Source organism: Ambystoma mexicanum, chromosome 4q (assembly GCF_040938575.1).
Source record: "Ambystoma mexicanum isolate Mex_15411 chromosome 4q, UKY_AmexF1_1, whole genome shotgun sequence".
Lineage (NCBI taxonomy): Eukaryota > Metazoa > Chordata > Amphibia > Caudata > Ambystomatidae > Ambystoma > Ambystoma mexicanum.
The window spans coordinates 1,071,065,465-1,071,092,445 of record NC_090928.1 but is presented as its reverse complement, the minus strand read 5'-3'; the positions used below and the strand labels follow the sequence as shown (position 1 = coordinate 1,071,092,445).

Sequence of the window (26,981 nt, the reverse complement as noted above, 5' to 3'; positions counted from 1 at the left end):
TCCTCGACGGTCCCAAGGTTTATCGCAACGAGAGCCTGTGCCCAAGGGAGCATCGGACCGAGACTGTTCCTTGCTGGCTTCAATCCAAGGTGCGGACGGAACTGTGCCCTGGGATTGAGAAGAAAAAAAAAAAACAAAAAAAAAAATCCCCCGCACTTGCTCTTTGAATGCCCCCCATTCCTCTGGAGTAGAGGATTTAGTCGGGCAAGCCACTTTCCTCATGGAGCCATCATCCGATGGGGAAGGCGAACGGTGACGCTGCTTCCGGGGGTGCCTCGACGAGGACAAGTGGCGGGAACCACTCTGGGACAGAGATCCCCTGGATTCCTTCTGACGGTGAGAGTCACCCCTTGAGTCGTTGATGAAAATACTTGTCAATTTTTTGGGTTTACGAGGTTTGGAAACCCGACCTACCTACAACTTCCCTGTATGCTCCTGCAAGGTCTTGACAGTCAACGACTGCCACTTCGAGCAGTCGTCGGCATCATGGCTTTTGCCAAGACACCACAAGCAGATACGGTGTGGGACCGTGATTGACATTTAGGACTTACAGTCCCGGCACGTCTTAAAACCAGACCGCGGAGTCGGTGGGGTAGAAAATGAAAGAAATGTTTTCAAGTAGATAACACTAGGCGTGCTGAGTTCTTAAAGCAAACACGTTTGAAGAAAAAACGGAACCGAGGCTACGGGTTCCATGCGTCCTATTTATAATATCTGTTGATGTCACCCTCGACGGAGGCCTTCGAGGGACAACCACTGCCGAAAAATGTCCAAAGCAGCACAGCTGTGGACATTACATGTCAAAGATGTGGAATAGGTTGACAATCCATTCGAAAGTGTGTTTTAATTCTTCTTTATCAACATTCTCAAAAACTCAAAGTTAATGTCTCATACATGTACATCACTGGTTTGCCCGAGTAGCCAAAAATAGCTGCTGGTGGTAATTGGTTTCAAGCCAACCTAGGCTCTGCTGAGCTAGAAGCAGGAGCTAAATAGCTCCCAGCCCTTGGCAATGTCAAACCATGTAAAAAGGTAAAGTATGACTTTATGCCCAATATTCACATAAACAAGTCAACTGTGGGAATCCATAGCATTTAACTCATTCATGCCATTGCAGCCGCTACACTTTGCTCTCTGTAAAGTTTTCTACAGTGGTTTAATTTGAATTTTATTACAGTGGACAAAAATTGTTTTTATAAAATTACAAAAAGGATTACCGTTTTCTGGCAGGAGAGGCAATTACTAAATTGTAATTTCAAGAAAAGCAACAAAAACATAGTTCAGTCTAAAGCAGTTTCTTCCACTGTGACTCCAGTGGATAGAAACAAACTTGTAAAGGAATAACTTGATTTTATTAAGATTATATCACTGGTCAATGCAAGTAACGTTCATTACATGTGGTTAATAAATGAACAGGTAAAGGTTATATCAACATTACAAAACATTCCAAAAGATGGCCAATATGGCGTCTGATCCTTTAGAAAAATAACCAAAACAAACATGTAATTTAAGATTCGAAGATGAGTGGGAGAAAATCAGATGCAATGCCCGTATCCGCAGGTTCAATTGAGAATCAACCACGCAAGTTTAAATCAACTAACGCTGATTCGAAGTCAAGAACTTTACTTAACAATGCTCTACATTGTTCCTGTACCCACGGAAACCATTACTTAAACTAGAACATTGATAAAAATGAATAACATTTGTATAAGATGTCCAAATATACCATTTGGAGGAGGGTTACAAATTATTCTATGTACACAGTTAGGTTGTTAAAGTGACCAATCAGAAGGTCGAACAGTGCAAGACATGCTTTTCCAGTTAGAAATTCAAAGAAGTGCAATTGAAATTTAAAGGGGTTTAAAAAAATTAAAACAGTGCGTTAAAATGTTCTAGAAGGTGCAACAGTTAAAACATTAAAACACTGAAATGAAAACAAAGTAGCCTGAAATTACTTTGATTTGTCTAAACGGGTTGAAACGGGTTCGACAACATACAACAGCTGTGTATGTTTGTTTATACAAGCCAGAATTATTGAGTGGTAGTGTACAATGATACCAATCCAGAGCCCAATACATGAGCAAGCTTCAAGTCTTGGGCTCAAACACAGATACAGTAAGACGAGCTAACTTCCTACAAGGTAACGTCAGTCTACAATAATAGACATTAAGGTGCTGGCATAAGCATCCTTCATCCAGAGCCATTGTTACATAGGTAACAATGTAACTATTCATTAGTTTGCTAAACAACGGGCAAGGAGTTCTGCGGGAAGGAGACCCTACAACATTAGCTGCTTAAAACTGATTCATTCTACGAGAAGAGCGTGGCTCCACATGGCTCTTGTTGGCAACTCAAAACGGGTAACAGGCAAACATTGCACACATGTTCGCCATCAGGTGCGTTTAAAATACACAGATAAAACTGCAGAGTAATTCTCACTTATGGTAACATTGATAACAAAACGATTAAATTAGAAGACATTTCAGACAGTCACATGGGACAAAAAGCTATTCGTTCTTTTGAACAACACTGTACTTAAAAGGTGTTCTCTCTCAAGTGAACAGGACAAGTTAATTTGCAGAGGTATAACTCTTACCAGTCAAAGCAGTCTAGATCATCCATACACAATGGTTTTTTGCGCGTGTACCTCAGAACACTTTTTAAAACAAATTTGCACAGAGAAAAAAAATATATAACCTCTTCAAAAACATGATAGAGTAGTTCGGGTTAGTACAAATCTATTGCAAATGATAACATTTTGTGCATCAAGCCCATCCTGACAGAAGCAAGGAGAGGTGGGAAATAAGTGTCTTAACGATGAGCAAAAAATTACTTTTCAAGTCTATGTGGTGTGGAAAAAGCTCTGCTGTTCCCGACACAATGCACCTAACAGTATTGCAGTCCCGTGAAACAGTGTGGACTCACGAGCTTCTTTCAGTAGATGCAACTCCATCCGATTGCTCTCATTTTCTATTTCGAATGCGTTTAGATTTTCTAGAGGCGTCCATGGCTTCCAAAGCAGTCTTGCGTTTGCGAGGAGTGTCTTCTGTCTGACCAGAGGCTGATGCACTCCCCACAGTTCCCTCCATTATGTCCCGCAATTTTCGCTCCAGCTCTGCGAGCCGGGCGTTCTGTTCCCCTATTATTTGAGTTTGCTCAAGCAGTTTCTGATCCTGGTCCTGCACTTGCTTTTGCTGCTCTTGCACTTTGGTACGAAGCTCAGACATCTCTCGACGAAGAACAGTTACACCTGTACCATTTGCTTTCACTTGTTGCTGAAGTTTGGTGACCTCCTGCCTGGAAGGATTTTGCTTAGAGAATAACTGCATTGTTGTAAGCGCCGCCGAGGGGCCTGGGACTGAAACATAAAAGGAAAATATATCTTAGTTGACAACAACAAAGTACACTGTTGGTCAGACACAAAGTGAAGTAGCAATTATTAAAAACATGGCCAGGACAAGGCGTTAGGGAATACGTTAAAACTGCATTTGACTATTTAAGGGCATTTATCTTAATAGAAAAAACTTCATGGCGAAAACGTTTCTTAGAGCTTGCTCTCAATCCTCCTAAACAGTGTGAATTTTCTGGCACAGCAAGCAGACCAGGGAATCACTTCAAAGATCACAGACTTACTCAATTTTCAATTTGCAAAATTTGTGGAGACATTACTCAGAAAAAACATGGCCAATAACCTGTTCTCTGGTAAGGATACCACCCTGGAAGGTCTAAAACCATGTTTTATTTCTCTGTACCTTTCAGAAAGGAAAATTATAAATTACTCACCGTAGTGACTAACATACTCTTAGTCCCCTTTTCTCCATACTGCATGGGCGTCCCTTCCTAGGGACGGGAGACGGAAACATTTTCACCAGAAAAAAACATTCCCTTTAAATTTAGAGACGATTGGGCGTGCGGCCGTGGGAGCATGCGCTGCCCTGGCTCCGGCCTCTGGTGCCACACCTCAGGCCCCATAGATGCATCGACAATAGTTTAAAATTGCCTAATGACTGCAGTTTAATTAGGGGCGGGGGATGGTGGGACGTATGGAGGAAAGGGGACCAAGGACGTAAGTCACTACACTATAATTACTCTTACATCCGTCCTCTTTCCTCCATACTGCATGGGCGATTATGAGTGTAGCCCAAGGGTGGAGAGGAGACCCTCCTTAAGCAAACTGGTTTCTGAGAATCGCTAGGCAATTCCTCTGAACAAGAGTACCAACACCAAACCCAGGCACACTATTTTTTTTTCACCACCTTATTTACATTTTCACAAAAATCACATTACAATCAATATACATAGGTTTTGTGTTACTACAGTTTCTAGTAAGTTAGAATGTGTTCTAACATCTCAAACAATTCAGAAAAGTAAATCCCATTAATTTCCCCAAAACCCACACAGAATTAAACAATTTTCGCATTCTGATTTGTTTCAAGGACGTGTAAGAATCTAACTGTATTCCCATGTTTCCTCCCTCCTTGAAGCGCTTTGAAACACATTGTGTATAGGCGCTTTACAAATAAACAATCCAATTAAAATTTGCAACACAGAAAAGACGAACCGCAAGACCTACATTCTTCCCGCCCACCTTCCTCCTTAACCGATAAACACATTCCAGCTGTAGATGCTCCAATCCACACTTAACCGTACATATCATTATGGTATGCGAAAACGTATGGTTGTTGAAAACCAATAAAAATTGATTAAAAAATACAAATCATTGAAAGGAACCCACAATTCCAAAGAACTTCCTTCCCAATTCTGTCTTTGATGCATACAGTTTTCAAATGTTGAAAGTGTGCATGTCTGTTAACCAACCAACCCTCCACCAACTGCTTCTCTCGTTTTCCATACCATAAATATTTGTATAGTTGCCACAAGACGAGCCTCATCAATCCAGCATGATGCCTCACATGCAGTAGGACACCTACCATTTGGTGACAGAATCGCAGCCTACCAAGTACGTGAGAACGAAGCACCCCAGATTGTATCTAGTCTATCGAGCACGTTTTTTCCAGATATCTGCCACTCTAATGCAATTCCACAACATATGCAGTAACAAGCCTCTCTCTCGTTGACAGCCGCAACAGATCTGTTTCCATCATTCCCAGCTTATTCATCTGTTCGGAGCCCAATAGCCGCGGCCCAAAACCCTTTGATGTGTATAACAAGTTTAAATCCATCTTGGCTATAACCGCCGTCTTGCATAGCCCCTCCCACTCTTACTGATTTATTCCTACCAACCTCATCAACCACCAACCTCCCTAGACCCCACTAATAGGACTGCTCTCCCCCTCACTTAATCTCTTACATTAACCTTGCACCATCCTTGGATAGCACCACATGTAACCTGATTCAAAAACCCACCTATGTTAATTCAATAAGAACCTCATTTTAGGATCCTTGCACGTTCGTGCCAACCATTGTATACACCCCCAAAGCTATTGTGTCCAAAATAACCGGTATGCATCAGTCACTTTTACTCTGTCATCACCCCATCCCCTCTAACCATTCATTCACGTATCCAAACAGCAGGAGCACTAAATATTCAAAACAAGTTGCTTACAACACAAAGAAAGACAGCATTTTGATACTGCACATTAGTCTCTCCCTATAATAATTCCACCATTGCTGCTATATTCATATTGTGTGCAAACTCCGTTATCCAGCGTACCAAAATGTAACCTCGTTATGTGCCAGTTACAATGAAGTCAGCAAGTATTGTTCTACTTCAACTGAAAGTACAGTTCAGTGCTCTGCTTAGGTTTTATATAACCCTCATCTTCGAGCCACGTTATTTCAAATTCATACATTAGAGTTTGTGGCTCATCTCATCCTAGCAAACATTTTATATTCCTCGGACGTGTGTATTTACACATACTTATAACTTATGTTTCCTGTCAGAATACAATTCTCCACAACCCGACCAATATTGCCTGAGAGTAATTGAAAAGTTAAGCAGGAAAACCCTTGCATGTCCAGCTCTTGCCGTCCCTCCAACAGAGTTCAAAAGCTCACGATGCATTCAATCCATATACAATGGCCTTCACAACCCTTAACGCTCAACGCTAAACTTGTGCTAGCGACTGATTCAAATCCAGCAGGTCTATAATATTTACAGAATTCGCCGCAGTTTCATAACATGCCCTTCCCAGTTCTCAGAACTTTCCCATTACCACATTTGTCATCCAATGCCTTTGGGTACTGTCAGACCACTGCAGTTCTAGTCTTCCTCCGGTCTCCGACAACTCCAGTGCAGCACTCCTCCCTCTGCAGTCATACGGCCTACAGCTAACCCATTCGGGTAGTGAAAAGCACTCCGCTGTGATGCCCGACGCACAGCACATGCATGCATAGCCACACAGCCCACCAAAAGGTGCTTTAATCAAATCCAAGGCATCACGTGTTGCCAGATGAACAGCAATCAAAAATAAACAAATTAGAAACCGTTCATGCCAACGGCTATCCCGTGTTCAACCGCCCAAATGATAAGAAAAAAAGGTTAATATGATTAAAAACTTAGGTAAAAAGAGGAAAAGCAAAAAAAGTTATTCAGAGAAAAAAATGCTCTTCTTTGCAGTCACCTTCTTCTGAGAAGTAGACCTGGCCTTCATTGGCTCAATATCCAGATCAGACAAAAAAGCTTCAGCACTCCTGTAATCAGATGAGTGTACACGACCTTCCAAAATAACACGAAATATAGCCGATACGCCATGTAGTATTTCAGCTTTTTGCTTTTTGTTTTTTCCTTCGTCATGTTGAAGGATTTCCTTTTCTCTAGCACATCTTTGCTCAGATAATTCTGTTGCCTCCCCACGATAAACCAGCAACTTCATGTGATTTGCTGAGGCTCGACTCCTTAATAGGAAACTTCAGAACTGTTACAATAATGTGCCTAGGTCGTTGGTCCAATGCAGGTTTCAGTCCCAGAGATCTGTGAGCTCTATCCATTTCCAGAGGTATTTTTGGGTCCAATTTCAGCATTGAAATTAATGCCTTTTCCAAGAAGGCCAAAGGATTACTCCACTCCACATTCTCCAGAAATCCAGCAATACTAATATTGTTCCTTCTGGAAAAATTCTCTTGCTCAGAGTTTAAGCGTCAATTTTTCTTCATTTTGAATTTGCAAGTTCTTTACTTGATCAGCCAGTCTGTTTTTTTCATCTACAGTATTAAGATGACCCTCCACTGTAGTTACTTTTGTAGTAAGCGCCATGTACCTTTCCTCTGTGCTGATCAGCTTGGTTTTAATTTCAGCAATGTCCACAGTCACCTTAGCTAGGCAGTCAAGCAGTTTATCATTTCTTTCATTATCTCCTCCTCCTTTCTGCCTCTTTGCAGGCCGAGATGCTTCAACTGGACAAGGTTCAGTCATTGTAGGAGATAATAGAGCAGGGCACAGGTACCTTTTGGCAAAGTTGGAATTGAACCCTACATGACCTAGGATCAGCCAGACTTTTACCCCTTCTTCACGTGCTCTGCATCACCTCACTGATAATGCACAACAAGGCAAAAACCTGTGTAGTGTTGCGGGTGGAACACAGAACAGAGAACAGAGAATTGCCAGAGAATTGGTGCTGCACTGCAGCTGTGGTTGGGACCAGACGGATATGCAGAGTGAAACATTGTTGTACGCCCTCCTGATGGGAAACATCCCAGTGAACAGGTTATTTGGCAAAGTTAGTTCTCAGTAGATTCTCTCCCACAATTTTGTAATTTGTTTTAGAAGTGAGCCCCACACTGACTCATACCACCCTATAAATAATGCTCCCCCGACGACTACAACTTGCTCCATAGGTTTATTTGTTCTTACTAGTAAAGTTGGTGCACAACATATGCACAAGGAGACGGAAGGTAGGTGCTGGGAAAGAGGAAGAGCAAGGTTTAAGAGAACATCACAATCAATTTGTTTTTCATTTCACCATCTTCTTGGTCTACCTCTTTTGTGGATTCGAGAGCACCTGGGAATTTTACAAATATTAGGTTTGTAAAAAGTTCCAATTGCCTTGGAAGAAAAGGTAGAAAATCCCTTGCTCTCAACCTGGCCTTTTTATACAACTAGACAACTTGTTATTGCTTTTTAATTCTGTAGCGCTTTTATCAAAGACATTAACATCATTTAAACCCAGTATAACGAGTGGGAGAAAGTAAACCAAGCAAATGATGGTGACCATTAGCAAAAAGGTTAGTTTTACAGAGGGAATGAAAACTGCTAGAGAAAGCAGAGCGATCAGAAAGAGGCAGTTCCAGTAAAAGGCAGCACAGAGCAAGTGGGTGCTAAACAGGCACGGAGAGGAATGAGATGTAACTGAGGTGGAGGAACAAATATGTTGAAGAAGCATACAAAATGTTTAGATGACAGCTGGGTGTTCATATATGCCAGTATACACACATGAACATACTTGCATTTGCTTTGCATAGACTGCAATACCATAAGGAACTATGCCCATGCTTGCTCTGCAACAAATGCCAGTCTCCCCATGTAAGAAGATACTCCTGTTGGCTTTTCCCCATTAAAATCCCATCCAGAAAGTACATCCAGGCTGGTTCCACCTCTGTAGGTCAGTCTAGCCACAAATTACCACATGTTTGATTAAAATTGAAGCCCATTAAAAAATGTAATTCAAAAACCAGTCCAGTTAGATTTGCTATGACACCAAGAAAATATGTCCAGACTGGCTGCACAAATGTGAGTCAGTAGGGCAACCCACGTAAAAACACTGATGATGGCTTTACCCTCAAGTATAAAAATGCCATGCCAAAGCCAGTCTGAATACGACATGCATTACTTACCGTAATAGCATTTCTGATGATTGTATCTGCTTAGATTAACATGCTGTGGGTGTCCAGTCAAATGGTCGACACAATTGGGTTGACAGGTCAAATGGTCGATTTTTTTTTTAATATATATATTTTTTAGGTTTTCGTTTAGGGAAAAGGGGTTTTTAGAAAAAAAAGGGGGTTAGGGACCCCCCCCCCCCCCAAAAACAAAAATGTGAAAAAAAAAAAAAAACCAACCATTTGACCTGTCGACCATTTATTTTCGACCAAATGACCTAGAACCCATGCTGTGCATATGGTCCGACATCCAGTGGTATTGCAGTATTGCATCTTGTCTTTTGGGGACCGAAAGGGGACGTCGGCATAGGCGTTTCTGTAACACTATCCCTATCGTGACATGTGTAGTACCCAAAATCCCTCACGCGCAGAGGTCCCTCCGATTGTATTTCGGCCATGAGGGAGCCCAAAGCTATAGTGAGTGAGTACATAGAGAGAAAGTAGTAAGAAGTCTAAGTTCCTTCCACCCCGAGCGGGGCGGTAGGGAGGGTGCATGTGAATCTAAGCAGATACAATCAGAAATGCTATTATGTTAAGGAATGCATGTCTTCTGATCCTTGTTAATCTGTTTAGAATCACATGCTGTGCATAGACTAGCGAGCAGTACCCCGAGTTGGAGGTGGGTAGGCATGGGAGGGGACCTGGACTTGGTGGTCATTTCTAACCCGAGGCTGTGGCTCCTCTGGGATTGGGGCCTCTGCCTCTACCTTTGCCGCGTTTCTGACCCCTTGACGGATAGTAAGAGGGGCTTCCAGATGTTTGGTTATTGTTGAAGCTGCCCGTGCCGTAGTTGTTTTGACCGGCACGAGCTTGTCCTCGAAAGGACCGCCGAGAGTTATCCCTCTGGGAATAGGGTTTTTGTGTAATTTGTTGCAGAGACTTTAAGGTCTCATGCTGCTTCTTGGCTGTCCCCAACGCTTCATCAACTGCTTTCCCAAAGAGGTTTGACTCTTCGATTGGGCATATTAATGAGGGAGGCCCGAGTTTCAGGTCTCAATCCTGATGTACGCAGCCATGCGTGTCTCTTAAGAGTCCCTTGTGCAAGGGGACCTGCCAGATGTTTCTGCAGTATCCAGGATGTTTTTAACCACATTCTGGTTAACCAGTTTTCCTTCCGCAACAATGGCGAGAAGCTTGGCCCTGGCCGGTTCCGGGACCTCCTGAAGGCCTTCTTGGAGCAGGTTCGATTGGGCATCGGCATAGCTTGCTAATAGCGTAGTGTTATTAGCAACCCGAATGGTATATGCAGCTACTGACGTGACACATTTGCGTAGGGCATACAATCTTTTAGACTCTTTGTCCGGAGGGGATTCTCCAGTGGCAAGGGGTACCCCTGCCCTCTTACAAGTAGTGATCACCACCAATAGTCCGGGATGGCATGCCCCTTGATATACAGAGGGTCGGAAGGAGGCCAAAATAATTTTTTGACTCTCGGGTTCACGGCCCTTGTCTGGGCAGGTGTGACTAAAGATGGAGCTATCCGCCCCTTAACAGAGTTAACAGAGTTAAGGAGGGGAAAGGATTGACTGAGGTTTTTTCTTAATGTCCTCCACAAAATCCTGCTCAGGCAAAGCCTCTTGAGTGGCAATTTTGAAGAATTCTGCTGCTTTTTTCAAAATGGTGTTGAAAGCCATTTGGTCATCCACAGGGGAGGCCTGGCGAGCCGGGCTGGAAGGAGGAGAATTGATGCACAAAATATCAGAGTCCTGATCTTGATGTGACCAAGGATCCTGTCCTTCTTGCTGGGTTTTCTCACAGTTTTCCGTCGTCTCCTGTTGATCTTCATAATTTGAGAAAAGAGGATTCCTCTTCTTCAGTATACATGTCCCTGTATGTGTCCATGTGGCCCACGTCTTCCTGTTGGAAGACCTGAGGCTGAACATCCTGAATTTGAAGGTTAGGGTCTACCCGAGCCTTTTTCGGCGGAGGCTGGTCAGCAGAACTGATAATCTGCTCCAGCCGATCCATACATCCCACAAACTTTTCAGTAGTCCATTTAGAGGACCCAAGAGGGCCTAGGTGGGGAGAAACAACGTTCTCTGCCCTTTGGCGTCGAGAGGAACTTCTCAGGGTGTCAGAGAGGCTCTTGGTTATCCACGTAAGAGTCATTGGAATCGCGGCCCAAGTCTGTCAAAAAATGTTCTGCAGCCTGGCCCATAACTTTCTACGGGACCGGATAAGGCCCACCGCCGCTGCGATCCTACCGATGCTCTGTAGAGGCCTTGGAAATCGACTAAGTTTTGGAATCCAAAACTTCGGCGAGTGTAGATTGGGGAGTAGCGCCCTTATTAATTTTCGTTTGCCCAGTCGTCATGCGCTGTTGCGGATGCGGGGAAGGGTTTGGATCTACACGATCCGAGGGAACCGTAGAAATTTTCGACGGACCCGTTGGCGCTTTCGCCTTTTTTGACGAAAGCATCAAAGATGGCGCAAGGGTTGTGTGTTTAGTGCGATGTTTATGTACGCCCTTGTCGCCAGGTGTAGTCCCTGTAGCAAGACCAGGGACGAGCCTGGAAGGGGTCGGGATTGGCGTGGCGGACCTAGAAGTGTCCACCTGAAGGTCTATAACATCTGCATTGGACGTTTGGTCATCCGAAGTACCCCCGTCACTTTCGGCTGGTGTTACGGTAGGGGGAGGCTCCACGCGTGACATGCCATACGCGGCCCACTGCTTTACACGGCGATCCTTAAGGGTTTAAGGAGCTTGCACGCCGAACACCGCTTTTCGTCGTGCTCTAGGGGAGACAGGCGTTACACGTCCTGTGCTCGTCCTTCCAAGGATATCTGGCCCTACACTTATGGCAGATTCTAAAAGGAGTCCTTTCCATAGCAAAAAGGAAGGATGACCAGACCGAAAGGGAAAGAAGTGGAAAGGAGGAAAGACATGACAATATGGCCACCCCGAACCCACTCTCCCTACTGTATTAGTTGGCCAGAGGGCCCAACCACGTGGAGATCCGGCCGCCAGATCTTAGGCGCCCAGACCACAGCCGTAGACGATTCCTCTGTAGTCTTCGTCGAAGATGTTCTTATTAGGCGAAGTGACTTAACAGGGCATAAAGCGAAATTTCGGTAAAGATAAACAATGTCTCTAGTAAGAGCTCCGCTGTAGGGCGACCAGTTATCTGGGCGGAAAAAAAACAATCTGAGGGACCTCAGCGCGTGAGGGATTTTGGGTACTACACACGTCACGATAGGGATAGTGTTACAGACACGCCTATGCAGACGTCCCCTTTCGGTCCCTGAAAGACAAGATGCAATACTCCGCGGTTACCACTGGATGTCGGACCATATGCACAGCATGTGATTCTAAGCAGATTAACAAGCATCAGAAATGTTCTTATTATGGTGTTACTAGTAAGCAAATATGTCCAGACTGCCTGCACAGCGCAACAATATAAAAATACTTTTCCTCCTCCCACATCAAAACAGTTACATTGTCTTTGTGCATTATTCCAGTATTATTACTGCAATGATGGGAGATACCGTCACATTGTGTTTGCTCATTATTCCAGTAAGAATGTAAAAATTACTGGAATGAGCAAAGGCAAGGTGCCTTTGCCCCCTTTTCTACTTTTGTTCATATTACTGCAATAATTAGCAACAGCAAAGTGAGTGATATATAATGGTGGCCTCCTCCACATCCCCTCACTATGTGGTGACTGAGTGAAGAGAATCTGTTTACTTGTCAGTCATCACACACAGAACACTCATTCACACACTCGCACATAATTACAGAATTCACAAAGACACAAACTCTTTCTCTCCTTCACATTCACCAAACACATTCACAATTTCACTTCCCTTTGGGCAGCGGTGGTGAAATCTCAGAAACATGGGATCAGCAGAATTCACGCCTTCTTCTGGCTGGTTCTCAGGCTGGGGTGAGCTTTCCGACTCTGACCTTGGTCTGTGAGAGGCGTTACGAGGCATTAGCTTCCCTGCAGGGGTTGGATTTCCAGCACTCCTGCAGGGAAATAAATGTGACATCTGGTGACGTCGCCGCTAATGTCTTCCATAAGGTTTCACATGAGACTGTGCCAGGGTCCCCTGGCCTATGTGCAGCCCTATGTAAGACAATAGGAAGTGGGAAAACCACCAGTCTTTGGATTTAAAAGACATTCTTTGCAAAACCAAGGACAAAATGAGCATTATGAAATGCAAAATAAAAATCACCTTTTAATTGACATTCATGGCCTAGGACCCATAGGGTCCCATAAATTAATTAAATGGGGGCGGCAAGACCTTCACTACCCGCGTGGGGGTAGAGGATAGTATTCCACTGGAATAGGCCCCCTATGGGTGGGGGTCCCTTGAGGCCTTATATCCTCTCGGGAGGCTTAAGGTCCCTGCTACAGGCAGGTGTGCATTCCTCCCCACACCCCCCATTCCTGGCTTAGGGCTCCCTTGGGTTTGGCTGTTTCTCTGAGTGCACTGTCCCAAATGCAGGTGACCTCCCTCACTATTCAAGGCCCCAAATAGTCCTAGTCCACTTCCTCCTGCACGGTCCTCATCAACCGCCTCAAAATGGGTACTGTCCTCGAAATAGTCCTCGTCCTTCTGCACTGCCAAGCATTGCCATCGAGCCCCAGCCTCTTCGACGTGTCGCAGTAGTTATGCAAATCCACTGCAGCCCCACTGTAGAAGTAGTGGTCCTCATCTTTCTCCCTCTCATTCCAATCAATTGCTATCCTCTACCCCAACACAGGTAGATGCGGTCCGGCCTCAAAATTGTGGATAAGTAATGTAATAATGGGCCTGATTCAGAGTTAAGTTCCTTCCTGGGTTTCCAACGCCCAGACTGGCACGAGCTCCATGTTCCCAGCCCCTTTCCATGTGCGTTAACGACCCGTCTTTAATTCCAAATGAGGAAACACTGCTGTCCAACCTGTGAGTAGGTAAGGCTGCGGAAGCATGACTGTTAGGACAGATTTTCTGAAGTCCAACAAGTCCAACTAAGGGCTTCATAAAACCATTCAACTCAGGCAGTACAAGACTCCACTCTTAGTATAAGGCTGTACCACCCGAGTTCATGGTAGCATAGACCGAGCAGCCAGGTTTATCTTAGGAGAGAAGGCTGTAGAATCAGTACAAATGAAATTGTAATAAAAGTGATCAAAAGAAATACTGAAACACTTTGAATTGCCACAATAAAGGATTTATTTAAATACAGGTAGGCCCAGATGATAAATCTAGGGGTAAGTAAGCATTAACACATTTGAAATCACAATAAAAAAACACTATACTTGAAGTTACACATACCAAAGTATAAACCTTATTTGGAACCCCTGACAGTTCTAGGGAAGTCAACACCTTTTCATACAGATTCAGTATAGGTCACACCTATTCTTGGGGAGTAAAAACCAATGGTTACTTTCACAGTTACATTCAGTAATGCAAGGGGAGTAGACACTTCCAGTTGTACAGTGACTCTTGATACAAATCACAGTCAGTTAACTGGACAATATACTTTTGGCGAATAGTGGAACATGTATTCTAGGTGCAGTAAAAACCTACAACTACTTTTTTGATAAAACAGTTATACTAAGTGTGTAAAACCTAAGGATGTAATATACAATTACAGGTGCTTTTGAGATCAGTGAACCACAGATAGAGATAAACAGTAACTAACTTATTTTTGGGAAGACAGCTAACTCACCTATATACTTTTTATATCTCACAAGCAATCCAGGTTAGATCTCTCCCAGCTATAAGTATAACTGGAGTATGACTTATCAGGGACAGTTAGAACCACAGACTCTAGGTTAGATAGCACGGGGAAAGAAAACACCAATGCTACACTTTTACTGAATGATTTAGTTATTCTAGGTAGGCAACAACTTAAGGCAGACTTATTCTGGACAGGCTAGCAGCAAGACAGGGTAAGCGAGACCCAGTTGGGGGACCTTCATACAATTATCCTGCAGGAATCATCTGGTGAAACCAACATTTTACTTTTGGGAAGAGGCACAAACTAATCATAGGAGAGTAAAATACTTCACATCTACTTTATATTAGAAAGGCAAAATAGTTTCTAAGGAAGAAAAGATGTTAACCATACTTTTGATAATAGTGCATATCATATTCAAGATAAGTAATAACTTTTTTTTATCTGTTCACTCTTAGAATTACAGTTACCAACTCTTTACAAGTAACTTTTAAACACTTATTTTCTTTTCTAGGCAAAAGGCCCAATCCTTTCAAAGTCTTTCCCGGGTTCTTGGGGCATGAGTGTTCTCAGTGGCAGAAGGGGGGTGGGGGGGTCACTAGTAATAGTGACTAACGGGCAGTGTCAGAATAGGTTCTTTAGTAGCAAACGTCAGAGTTCCTTAGGAAAACTGGGCAAACAGGTGAGTACTTTACTTCTGAGTTAGAAGAGGGTCCAGGAGCTTCGCAGAAGACACCCTAGCAGGATTCTAGCAGTGGGACTGGGTCCACTGGATGAGAGGCCTCCCAATCACAGATAACAGCCCACAGCAACACAGAAAGCCTAACGGGCTTAATGTAAGTACATACAAAAGTCAACACAGTACCTCAGCATTGAAGATGATTTTGCAGCAGGAGGCCTTCAGGGTCTGCAGCCAAATACACGGTCAGTGGAATCCTTGTCGTGGTGACAGAAAACAAGACCTCAGAAGGAACTTTGCAGCAGGGATTGATGAAGAAGGCTCTAGGCAAAGGTTTCCCTCGCAGCTGAATGCGCTTCTGCAGATTTGGCGCCTTTTCAAGGAGCACAGAAGAAAGAAAATCGCGGTTGTATCCTTGTTGTTGCAAAGGTCTAGCACCCTGTTGAGGGGACTTTTTCGGACTCTAGTCATGTCTCTGGAGATCCCCAGGATGCCCACAAAATTTCAGCGAGATTTGGAATTCGGAAGACTGCACCGTGCATTGGCTCAAGGTCCCAGGGAATTGGGGTATTGCAGCAATGCAAGGTCGCAGCAACGCGTGCTATGGCTCAAAATGCAGATCTTCTTGAGTCTAGTGGGTCTCACCAGGCTCTGGGTCGGTGTCGTTTCGGGAGTCCCCAAGTCGATTAGAAGGAAGGGCTACAGCAGGCTCCAGTTACACAGCAGGCTCTCCGGTCGCTGGAAATAGTTTCAACCGCTTTCCATCATCCTCTTCGGTTTCGGTTCCAGTGGTCGACTTTTCTTCGGCTCCCAGGTTCGCAGTATTCATCAGGAACTACAGCACAACCTCTGCATTCTATCCACGCATTTTACAAGGACAGCCAGCCCCCCACCCCACCACTGGGGTTTGTCCCCATTCAAGCAAGGCGTAAGACAGAGGGCTGGGGAGTTTTGGACTCCTCCCTCGCTTCCTGGCCTTACAGACTGGAGCCTGGGTGGGGGGACCAGGGGACTCCCGCCTAATATAAAAAATCACACAAAGGAATTTCCCACCCTGGATGGCAGGGGAAGGGACAAGAAACACTAAAATGGTGAAAAAAGAAGACCGGGCATTTTGGTAAAACGAGCACCCTTTCGGTGCCTTTACTGCAGCTGTGACCACAGCCTGCAGTAAAGGTGCACCAAATTAATACAAGGTATCACTGCCACCAGCCGTTGAAGGTAAGCTTGTCCCTGTAAGAGAATTGTTACAGTTTTAATGTGAAAGGGGACACATTGCATCTCCCCAGCACTCCACATAAGGTGGGGAGTGCTGGCTTCACAGAATAAAATGTAAAAGGGATCCAAAGATCCTTTCTACCCTTGGGAACTGTATTTCACCCAAGGTTAGCAAGAGAAAGTTAAAAGGGGAGCCCCTAGGGCAACCCAGCAACAACAGGCACTTATTGACAATAAGTTGTTAAAGAGGATAACTTTAAAAAGACTATGGAGAGTCTTAAAAATGACACCCATAAAAAGAGTTAAAGATTCTATGAGTGTGGAAAAAGGTTCCCACTCACTGAGGTATTAAGGAAAAATATCCTACTAGTAAAGTAAAAAAGTTCTGGAGTTGACCCAGGTCAGGAACATTTACCAGTTCTGTGAAAATCCTACCTAACACTGTCACATGCCACAGATCTCCCTGCTTGGTTTGTGGTGAATTGGTCATTCTTGCCATGTCCCTGAAAGGCTGCATGACATTTGTTGTTAACAATCACAACTTCAAACTCTGTTTAGATTGCCATATGTTTTGCTCAGGTCCATGATCCAAGTCAGGTTTTGTCCCCTTAATGCGCGAAAAGCCAAGACTCCTGCTCTGTACATGGATTGAATCCTGATAAAGAAGCAATATCTCCTCTCATAACCACCTGTAGACTGTTCTGTTGTGTCGAGGCCCAGGAGTTTTACATTAAGGCCAGCAGAGCGCTGATGGCAAGTCCCCACTGTTCCTCTGGATCTAGGCAAGTAGTGAAAGTTCGTAGCAGCAGTAGATTTCTGTGACCGACAGCAGACTTTGACCATTCGTAAGCCATAGTCTGCTGTCACTCGTGCACACGTTCAATTTCCATTGGCTGCAGGGGTGGGACTGTTGTGCCCAGACTGACTGAGCACATCAGTTTGTCTCATCACGTGCAGGACTGACCCTGCAAGAGGATGACTTTCTATGATCCTATTCTGAGTACACTGAACACCCGCTGTTATAAGACCCCCATGGAAGCTACACTGCTGGGAAGGACTGTCAAGTTGAAGGCTTCAGTGGCTGACAATCCTGTGTGTCACTTGCTCAATCATCATATTAAAGGGGAAGTGCACTCAAAAATGTTATTGTCCCAAAAGATGGGCCACAATCTAAAAATATTTTATATATTTTTTAAGTTCCTATGTAAAAGTTTGAGCAACGAGGCTCAAGATGTTTACATGGGGGCATCCATTTTGTGATATGAAGCAGCCTCCTCTATTCATGTTAAGCTCTGCTCTGGCGGCAATAATCAAGCAGCAAAAGCCCCCTACTGGGAGATTTTGCTTATTGCAGCCAGAGAGCAGATCTTAACATGGAGAGGTGGCTGCCAGTGTTTACAATTGCCTTCACTTTCATTTTAGGTTTTCTCGCTAAAGTTAGTTCAGAGAGGGCTCAAATGCTTGACATGCAGCAGAATATGAATGTTCCTGTGGATGCTTTACAGTCTCGTCTAAGATGCAAGAGGACACAGCATTGGAGACCTTGCAAAAGGATTCACTAAAGGGACACAAGCAGCGTCTTCATTCGGAGGTAAAAGGGGGAGTACCCTGACACCTATGTGCACTCCAATGCTCTGGAGTGAGTTCACGGATCAAGAAAAGTAATACCTTTCTTCCCACAGTAGCTTTGGTAAGAAGAAAAGAACGTGGCTGGATTCTCCTCTATGTGGCAGCGCTGAACCCCCAACCTCCCGATTCCTTGGTCTGATGACGAAAGGCAGGACAATGGACGGGATCTCTCAACAGCAATCTCGAGGCAGGACCTCTGGCACGGCTTTCAGCTACTTCTCTGGTCACTGCGGTTCTTGCGCCTTTTCTGCAGCACCAAAGGATGCAATTTGCCCAGTCGATCTTCGCTTCCTACAGTCCCGCACTCTGCTGAGGGGGTCTGGGCGAGTTGGATCGGATCTCTGTAGTGTCTTTGAGGGCTCAAAGTTTTGGACGATTTCGGACTTTCCACGACAATGCACTTGGAACGGGCAGGTCTACTGGTATTGGGTTCCGCAGCCCTGGAAACTCACAGGGCCTCGGGAGATGGCTCAAATCAAAGTTATTCTTGGGACTGATTGTGGTCACCAGTCAAAGGGAAGGATGAGTCCTCTTCGGAGTTCCTCGTCACACAGAAAACTTGGCCAGGAAAGCAGTGGTCGCTTCACACTGTTGCAAAGGGTCTGCAGGCATCTCTGGTCGTCGTCTTTGATTAATTCAGTTTCCAGTGGTTGACTTGCCTTTTACCTCAGGTGCCTCACCTTTTATACAGTTCCAGCACACACTCCTCTGCAATCTCGCTCAGCAATTTACAGAAAGGGGCGGATGGCTCTCCAATTAGGACAGCCAGACCCCCGGTGGCAGCTGGTCCTCAGGCAGACAAAGGGCAGGGGAGTGAAAAGCTCATCCCCCACACTTCCTGCCTGCCCAGACACACTGTAGCCTAGGCAGGGAACCCAAAGGCTTCCCCCACCCAGGACGTTAGAAGGGCTGACTAAGAACAACCACGCTAGTAATGGCAAAAAAATAAAGGAGCCACCAGGTTAATTCTTGGGTGACCCTATGGACAGTCTGCGGTAGAAAATGCACACAATAGTTGTTAGAGCGCATCCACTACCACCAGCCATAACTAGGATACTGTCTATGTGACATAAAAGTCACAGGAGCAGAGAGAAAGGGGATACTAAGTATCCTTAAGAACTGTAGTTATTATAGGATATTAAAAAGAATATCAAAGGAGGACCCAAAGGGTCCCCAGCAACACTGCCCATAAGAAGCTGCGTGCTGCCATAGTAAAAATACATATGCCTTAGAAGGGAAGTGGAGGAAAGTAGACTCCATAGAACATTAAAATACAAAGTAAGGAGTGCCAAAGGACAGAGCCCATAAGAATGAATGAGTGGAAAAAGGCTCCACTCATTCAGGACTAAAGAAAAAGGTCCAGAAATCCAGCTAAAAGTGCTGGGGTTCTCACTAGGTGAGGGGACTAAGCATAAAAAAGATGAAATGGGGCTACTGCTCCAATGAACTTTCACTGGCTTCTCATTACGTTTCTTTTCTTATCCCACAAGTCTGACGAAATGGGGACGGGGTGTAGGAGTAAGCACAATTGAAAGCAATATTAGATGAGCCCTAAAAAATAAAAATGGGGCAACAACAAGTGCTCTGAGAACATTTGGCAGTAAGCACGACAATCGGGACGTAGGTAGAGACTGTATTGCAAGCAAAATACAGAGGATCGGTTGTCTATGGAACTGAAATATTGGGTTTGCCTAGAAACATCACAAGAATCAGTATTATTGAGAGGACATTTTGGAAAAAGCTCCTGACGTGCCACAGGGATTTCAGTCACCAGCCTTGCAAGTAGATGTGGGATAATTTCTCAAAAAAAGATTGTCCAACAGTCTTTCTGACTGCATATCTTGCTGGCCTAACATTGACAAATATTAATCTGGTGGACATGTCTTGGAAGGAACATTTCACTGATGCATTCAAACCAAATTATATGAAACTGGCAGAAGATTTGACAGCATTAAGCATGGGGTGATTTTGAATCAAAACCCGGAACATTTACCCGTTTACAGCTCACGAAACTGAAAAAGAAGAATGAATCGAAACAATGAACCTCTAGAGAAGGAATAGGCCTACATGAGCAATGAAGGATAGGCAGACATGTATGGGGCAAATCATTGCCAGCAACCAAATTTAATACATTTCTCAAAACCAAGTGAGACACCTTTTTGCATTGTAACGAACCGACAACCGGGTATTAGTTAAGATGAGGAACTGGAACCGCTCTGCGTCTCAGTTTGCAAGGTTTGTCAAGTGGATCCTGAGATCCGGATGAATTTTATGCTGCAATACCCAATGTGGTACATCATAACCAATATGGACATGGTGGTATTGTTTTCAAAGTGTGTATTTTTAAATAAGTAAAACCCTAAGCTGTCCCCAACTAAGGTGCTTTTGATCTACTCTATAAAGAAAAAAGGTAAGCAGGGAGCAGTCAGGTCTGTCACAAATAATAAAATCCACTGTCCAGAATCCTCTACTACCACTTAACAAAGAAATCCATAAAAGCAGGCCCCAAGCAAATGACTGGTGGTATGCTTCTAACCCCACCCACCCCACAGTGTTCTATGTCTTTTCCAATAGATGTCCCTCGCCCCCAACTCTTATTTTGTTCAAGCCAGTCCAATACATTTCTCTTATTCTGTCCATGGCATGGTTTCTCTCACCCCACGTTGAGGTTGTGTCTCTTAACCCACCCTGGCGTTTCGGGTTTCTTGCCCCTCCGTGGGGTGTTTCTTCTACCCCGTATTGGGGTCTGCGTCTGACCCCTGCCTTAGGGTTTTGTCTTTCCTTCCCCACCCAGGGTTCTCATTGGCCGGTCCTCCCCTCTCCTGATCTCAGGGGCTGCCATGGCACGTCCTAGGCAGCCCCCTCCCCCCCCAGTACCGGGTGGCATTCGCCCTCTTCAGTCGGGCCTCCTGGAGGCTCCTGGGTTTGTCTCCTCTCCTCACCGGTTTGCCGCTTCTCCAGCGGATATGGTGCCAAGTTGCTCATTCGGGTTGATCCTCCCTGGCTCCTGGAGAGGTAGGTTTGCCTGCATTCCGCAGGGTCAGTCGTGTCCTTCCTGACATCTGGTGTATGCTTGTCTGGCCACATCACCCAGGAGGCTCCGCCCTTCGGTGGTTTCAAAGGCTCTCTCCCTCGTTCAATATGGACTGCCTCATCTTTCCGTCTACAAGGGAGTGGGCCACTCCAGCCTCTTTGCCCTCAGCAAATCCCCTTCACACAGCGGGTCAGAAACCACATCAGCCAGTCCAAAAGGATTTTTCCAATGATTACATGTTTCAAAAAAAGAATTTACTGGGATTTTGAGAATTGAGAGAATCAATGCTTTCCCTACCAGGGAATCTCCTATCCCAATGTACGTTACCGCAGTGGAATCCCGCTTGCCCTGTCTCCTATAGGGTATTAAGATTAGCAGACTCCCCTCCCTAGTCCCAAAGGGGGTGGCATCCCCCTTTGGGAGGGGGGACAAAACCCTGGGTTTATCACACCAAGCTGTAGCTCTCCACCGTCTTAAAATAAGGATCCCCCAATAGACAGGGAAGGTCTGCAAAGTCCAGCAAGAAATGCTGCTTTTGGGGGATTTTGACCCCTAGGATTACCAAGTTGGAGAGCAATGTGTCGGGGGCTGCGTTCGACGGTAAACTACCTCTCCCCCGACCTACACATGTCAAACATGTTCAATCTCTTTCACACAGTTGGGGAGAATTCTCAGAAATGTGCTAATTCCCTCCACCCTAGAGACCCCCAGCAACATTGCTGGATTTTGAGGACTTAATTTTTGAAAGCACCCAAGGGTGCCATTTTTTATGAAAATGGCCCAGGCTTCTTTTTGCCCCATTTCTTTGTGGAAAGGTCCTTCTTGAGATTTACTCCGCGTGCCAAACCAGGTTTGGTCCCATTGTTCGCTTTGCCTTTGGAAGTATTCACGAATGAAGCCCGCCTCTGGCTCCAGGGTGACTGGTAGGCAGGAAGTGAGGAAGGTGCCTGAAACTCCCTGTGCTTAGTCTCCTAGGAGACCAAAATGCACTCCGATTGGCCGGCTGACTGACTGGCAAGGACAGCCACCCTGCTGGGTGACCGACAGCTAGGCTGGAATGAATGGGAGAGAACTGAATAAAAAGGAGAGTCTTTTGGCTTGGAAGGCAGTGTCAACTCCCCATGAGTTGGTGGGACCAATCAACTCCAAAGTAAGCCACCTGGACATCCATCTCAGAGCTGGGGAATTTCCAGAGTTGCTGCTGGAAACCGTATAGCCAGGGAGAGGGGAAACAGATTGTGAGTGTTACATTTAAGCTGGCCTAAAGCTTTTGGAAGATCCTCCGGGCTCCCACAAAGCAGGACAGACCAAGCCTGAGTCTAATCAGCTTGTGGTCCTACATTTGATTATTTTCATCAAAGACTCCCAAGAACTTGTGCAAAGACTTTTCCATTGACTCACCAGAAGTGCTTTCTCCTATCCAAGACTTTTGCCCATTGACCTTGGCTTAGCCTATTGAATTGAATGACTCTTCTAGTGAACTCTAAAAGTATCTGCACTGCTTAAGAATATTTGTGGTTTCTTGTGTTCTAATAACCTTTACCTTTTACAAACTGAAGTGTATTCTGAATGCCAACAGTAAGATATTAATGTGCCCAGCACCCTGGTTATTGAAGTCACCTGTGGGTGTAGGTTGTGTCTTTGGGCCATCCCAAAAGGGTCTTGTCTGATTCAGAAACAGTAAGTATATTTGTGTGTTAATAGTCTATTGCTCCCTTCTGAAGAAGGCTTTAAAACAGACTGATAAATACATTAATTTTTTATGCAAGAAACCTTGAGTGTAAGTTTATTTGAATACCTGTACCTGTGAGTCTTTGTGTAACTCCACTACAGCTCACATTTCCCCTCTTGAGATCAGCCTGGCTGCTCAACACGCTACCAAAACTGTGTAGTACAAGCTTATAACAAAGGTTGGGTTGCCTATTCCTGTAGTCATAGTTGTTTGTAGTGTTCCCAGAGGGTTCTGCATTCAAACTTTGAACAACACCTCAGAGTGCTGGACCCCAGATGCGAGGAAAGTCCATCAAGATATCCGAGAACCATGGTGGTGCTACTTGCGAGAGCCAGGAGGAACTTAAACCGCAAAGTGCTACTGATCTGAAGTTTGCCCATTGCTGCCGCCGACCTTTAATTCATAGTGCAGGAGTCCTCAGACGTCCTCCCTCTTTCTTGTCCCCACGACTGAGGGCCAGGAACAACAGGATCTGCAGATCAACACAAGAACAGAAGCCAGCTGGAACCAATTTCTTCACACCAAAAGGTACTGTAAAACCTCTTGTGTAGCCTTGCTAGTTCTCAGTTGAGACTTGTCTTGGTTGCTTTTGCAGAGTTGCTTACAGCTTTGCCCCTCACAAGCCTCCCAGCTTGTGGCCCTACATTGATTTCATTTTCTACAAAGACTTCTAAAACATTGCGCAAGACTTTCTTACCTGCAGGAAGTGCTTCAGCTCACCTAGACTTTTGCTCAAATAACATTGGCTGTCCTGGCTCCCTGAAAGACTCTTCTACCCTCTTACTTTGTGCTTTTACTATCCCTCAACAAAAGTCGCACATTCTATAACTTGTGTAGCTGGGAAAGGGTTAATTTATTTTGCATTGGTGGTTCAAAAGTACTTACCTGCTTCTGAATATTTGTTAACCATTGTTTTATTCCCTAAAACCCTTTCTCTGACACCAAACTCTGTATTGCTCTAAATGTGGCCGTGATACAGAAATGTCCTAGTTGTTCAAGTCACCTCAGGGTGTAGGCAGTGTGTGTGCCATCCCAAATGGGTATCTGATTTACAAACAGTATGTATTTTGAAGTATATTTGTGTTACATATATTTGCTCCCTTCTAAAGAAGGCTTATTCCACTGACTGCTAAATAATGCTTTCATCAAGAAACCTTGAGTAAGTGTTTATTTGGATACTGGCCACGGAGTCTGTGTGTAATAACCCAACAGCTCACATTGACCCCTCTTGAGAGAAGCCTGGCTGCTCAGTCACTCTACCAACGTGTGTGGTACATGCTTATACCAAAGGTTGGGTTAACTATTGCCAAGAGGACAAGGCTGGTGCAGTCTCCCACAGGGTACTGCATACAATCCTGCCTAACAAGGGTGGCCTGGCATCCCATATGGGGCAGGTAGCCAATGTATAGGGCCGCAACCAGACATTTGGATTTGTACCGTATGTGTGACTTTAAAAAGGGTTACTTTTACTAATTTTGGCAGAACGTTCTGTAGCAGCAGAGCTCTTTGCTGGCACATTTCCATTTGTGTGGAATAAAATTGTTCTCCTCGCGAGAGGTGTGCTGGGCTTTTTTTCCCCTAGTGGGCTGTATTTTGTCTGGTGCGAGCGTTGAGGGGCTTCTCTACAGACCTTTGTTAAAATCTCAATTTCATTATATATACACCTTACGGGGATCGCAATAAAGTTTGGCTAAACAGGAGCTAAAAGCAGTTCCTACACATCTCGAATTAACCAGTGAGCAGGAGCTACCACTTGGGAACGAGGAGCTAGTACATACCATTACACAAATCCAACTTTCCCATAAGTTGCAAATGGACCATTCTGACTATGACCCCTTATGCTTTAAATGTATGCATGTGCCCCAATGCTCATTTATAGATTGTCCTAAGCAGGTTTGTTCGGCATCAGTTGGCCTGGGGAGCTAAAACTAGCTCCCGATGTTGGTGTCAAAGATACCAGGCACTTATAGGCCACAACTAAATAGCTCCCAGCTCCCCTAATTTGGAACACCGCCTTATATACACACCACCCGCACCCCCAATCGCATTTACCCACGCTCCCCAATCCCAATGACCCTTAATCACGAACACAAATATAAGTAGATACCTGGTGGAGATCCTATAAGACGTCCTGAGACCTCTGACCCAGGGAGCTTCCGTTTCAGGATTGGCACAATCTTCTCATCAAAGTACTCCATGGCCATGGAAGATATGTCCCTCAACTCCTGGAGGACCTCGTGGGCTCTCTGAGGTGCTCGGGTAGAATTTACATATCGTAAAACTCGATAGATTTCATCAATAACCTGTAACGATTAAAAACTGCCACCATTAGACACACAACAAATTATAACATACACTTTGCTCTGAAGTAAAAATGTTATATACACATGCAAGAGCCACATTACAGGGGTCGAAACTCAGATTGGATAATCAGGAGGTAAAAGCAGCTCCTGGGTATTGTGAGGGGTCAGTAGTGCAAGGGGGACAACTGCCTGATAATTTGTTATCATATGACATTCTATTCTTAAAGACAATGGGTCAAAAAATGCCTCACTCTCCCTACTGTGTTGAGAATTTCCCTGTCTAACCAAAGCTAAAAGGGAAACACTAACACAGGGTAACTGACACTCACACTAAGCAACACATACACAAAGAAAATACATGGCAATACAACAACATGAACATTCACAGTCTCTGAATGCCTAATGCACTGGGGGATTTCCCTTCCCCGGGATTCAAGGACAGTTCTGTTAGTGTTCAACCAAAGAAAAAGTCTCAAATCAGTCCTTGATATTTCAAAGTCAATATAACCAAAGTTACACTAGCAAATTATCCTGGTGAAATATCCACTTTCTCCAAATCGCACCAATGGTAATCCCAGCCACGATGCTTTGTCACCTTCCTCAAGAAGAATTGCCACAGTTCAAAAAGAAATGCAATATCCACAATTAATAGTGATACACAGTTCCTGGTTAACAGTATTCTCTTGGTTATAGTTCTGGGCTTCACAATGGTATATTTGTCAGGATGACTTCTTAGTGTTGCTACTTCAACTTCACTTCTACTTCATTCACTATGAGAACAGTCACCTTTGTCACACAGTACTCTTTGCTTGGACTACAACCTTACAACCACCGCATATTCAGTGATTCAAATGTTTAGACAGGCTTTTTTAAGAGATACCGTTTAAGTTACTTACCTGTAACTATTGTTCTCCAGAATGGGTCTGGTATGGATTCATATTCTCATGAATATTCCCAAGTCAGGCCGGGAATCCTCAGTAAAAGAAAAAGTTTCACTTTAAAACTGTATTTCTTCTCTAAACCAATCACTGTCCTCTGGGTCATACTGCTCCCATCCAATGACAGTCCTTTCCCTAAACCCTGCCACTGGCAGCCATCTTCAGAATTGGAAAGCATGTAAAGTGGTATTATGACCAATAAGAGTGGCCAGAGGGAGGGTTTGCATTTGATTCCATGCCATGCTGGGGAACAATAGTTACTGGTAAGTAACTTAAATCTTCTCCAGCATGGAGTCCGGCATGGATTCACATGCTCATAAATAACAAATACACAGCAGTACACATTAAACAACCAAGGGAGGTGGCAAGGCTCAATAGATGTAATCAACACTTATCCCTGGAACAGACTTGCCTCAAGCGAACAGGTAGCGTAGCACTGCCTGGCTGACTCTGGACTCCTCCCTGGAATCCCTGTTGATGCAGTAGAACCTCATGAAGGTATGCACGGACCTCCACGTCACAGCCCTGCAGATGTCGAGCAGGGGTACACCAGAAAGGAATGCCGATGTTGCAGCGATCGCTCTGGTGGTGTGGGCTCTCAGGCAGTCCAGCAATAGCCGGTTAGCCAGCCGATGACAGTGCATGATGCAGCCAAAGAGCCATCTTGAGATGGAAGCCTTTGACAAGGCCTCCCCATTATTCACAGGTCCAAACAATTGAGAAGTATTATGAAAACTTTGTGCATGCCACATAGAACTTCAAGGCATGAGAAATATCCAGCGAATGCAAGGTTCCCTCCGGCAGCGACAAAGGTTTCAGGAAGAAAACCGGTAACACCAAAGGCTTGTTGAGGTGGAATTCCGATTAAACCTTTGGCATGAAAGGGATGTGTATGCAGCACCACGCTCGATTTGTGGAAAGTCAGATACAGCTGCTTGCAGG

At 44.7% G+C, this 26,981-nt stretch overlaps 1 protein-coding gene across 1 annotated transcript in view; it reads right to left on the bottom strand.

Annotated features, from left to right (window-relative positions):
• Positions 1–1,279: 1,279 nt before the first annotated feature.
• Positions 1,280–26,981, bottom strand: part of FBXO28 (F-box protein 28) — a 300,688-nt gene continuing 274,986 nt past the window's right edge. The window contains exons 4-5 of the mRNA XM_069608639.1: positions 24,906–25,101; positions 1,280–3,358 (exon numbers count right to left, since the gene is read on the bottom strand). Coding sequence (XP_069464740.1) covers positions 2,964–3,358; positions 24,906–25,101 — 591 coding nt within the window. The 3' untranslated portion in view covers positions 1,280–2,963. The remainder of the gene's footprint in view (positions 3,359–24,905; positions 25,102–26,981) is intronic.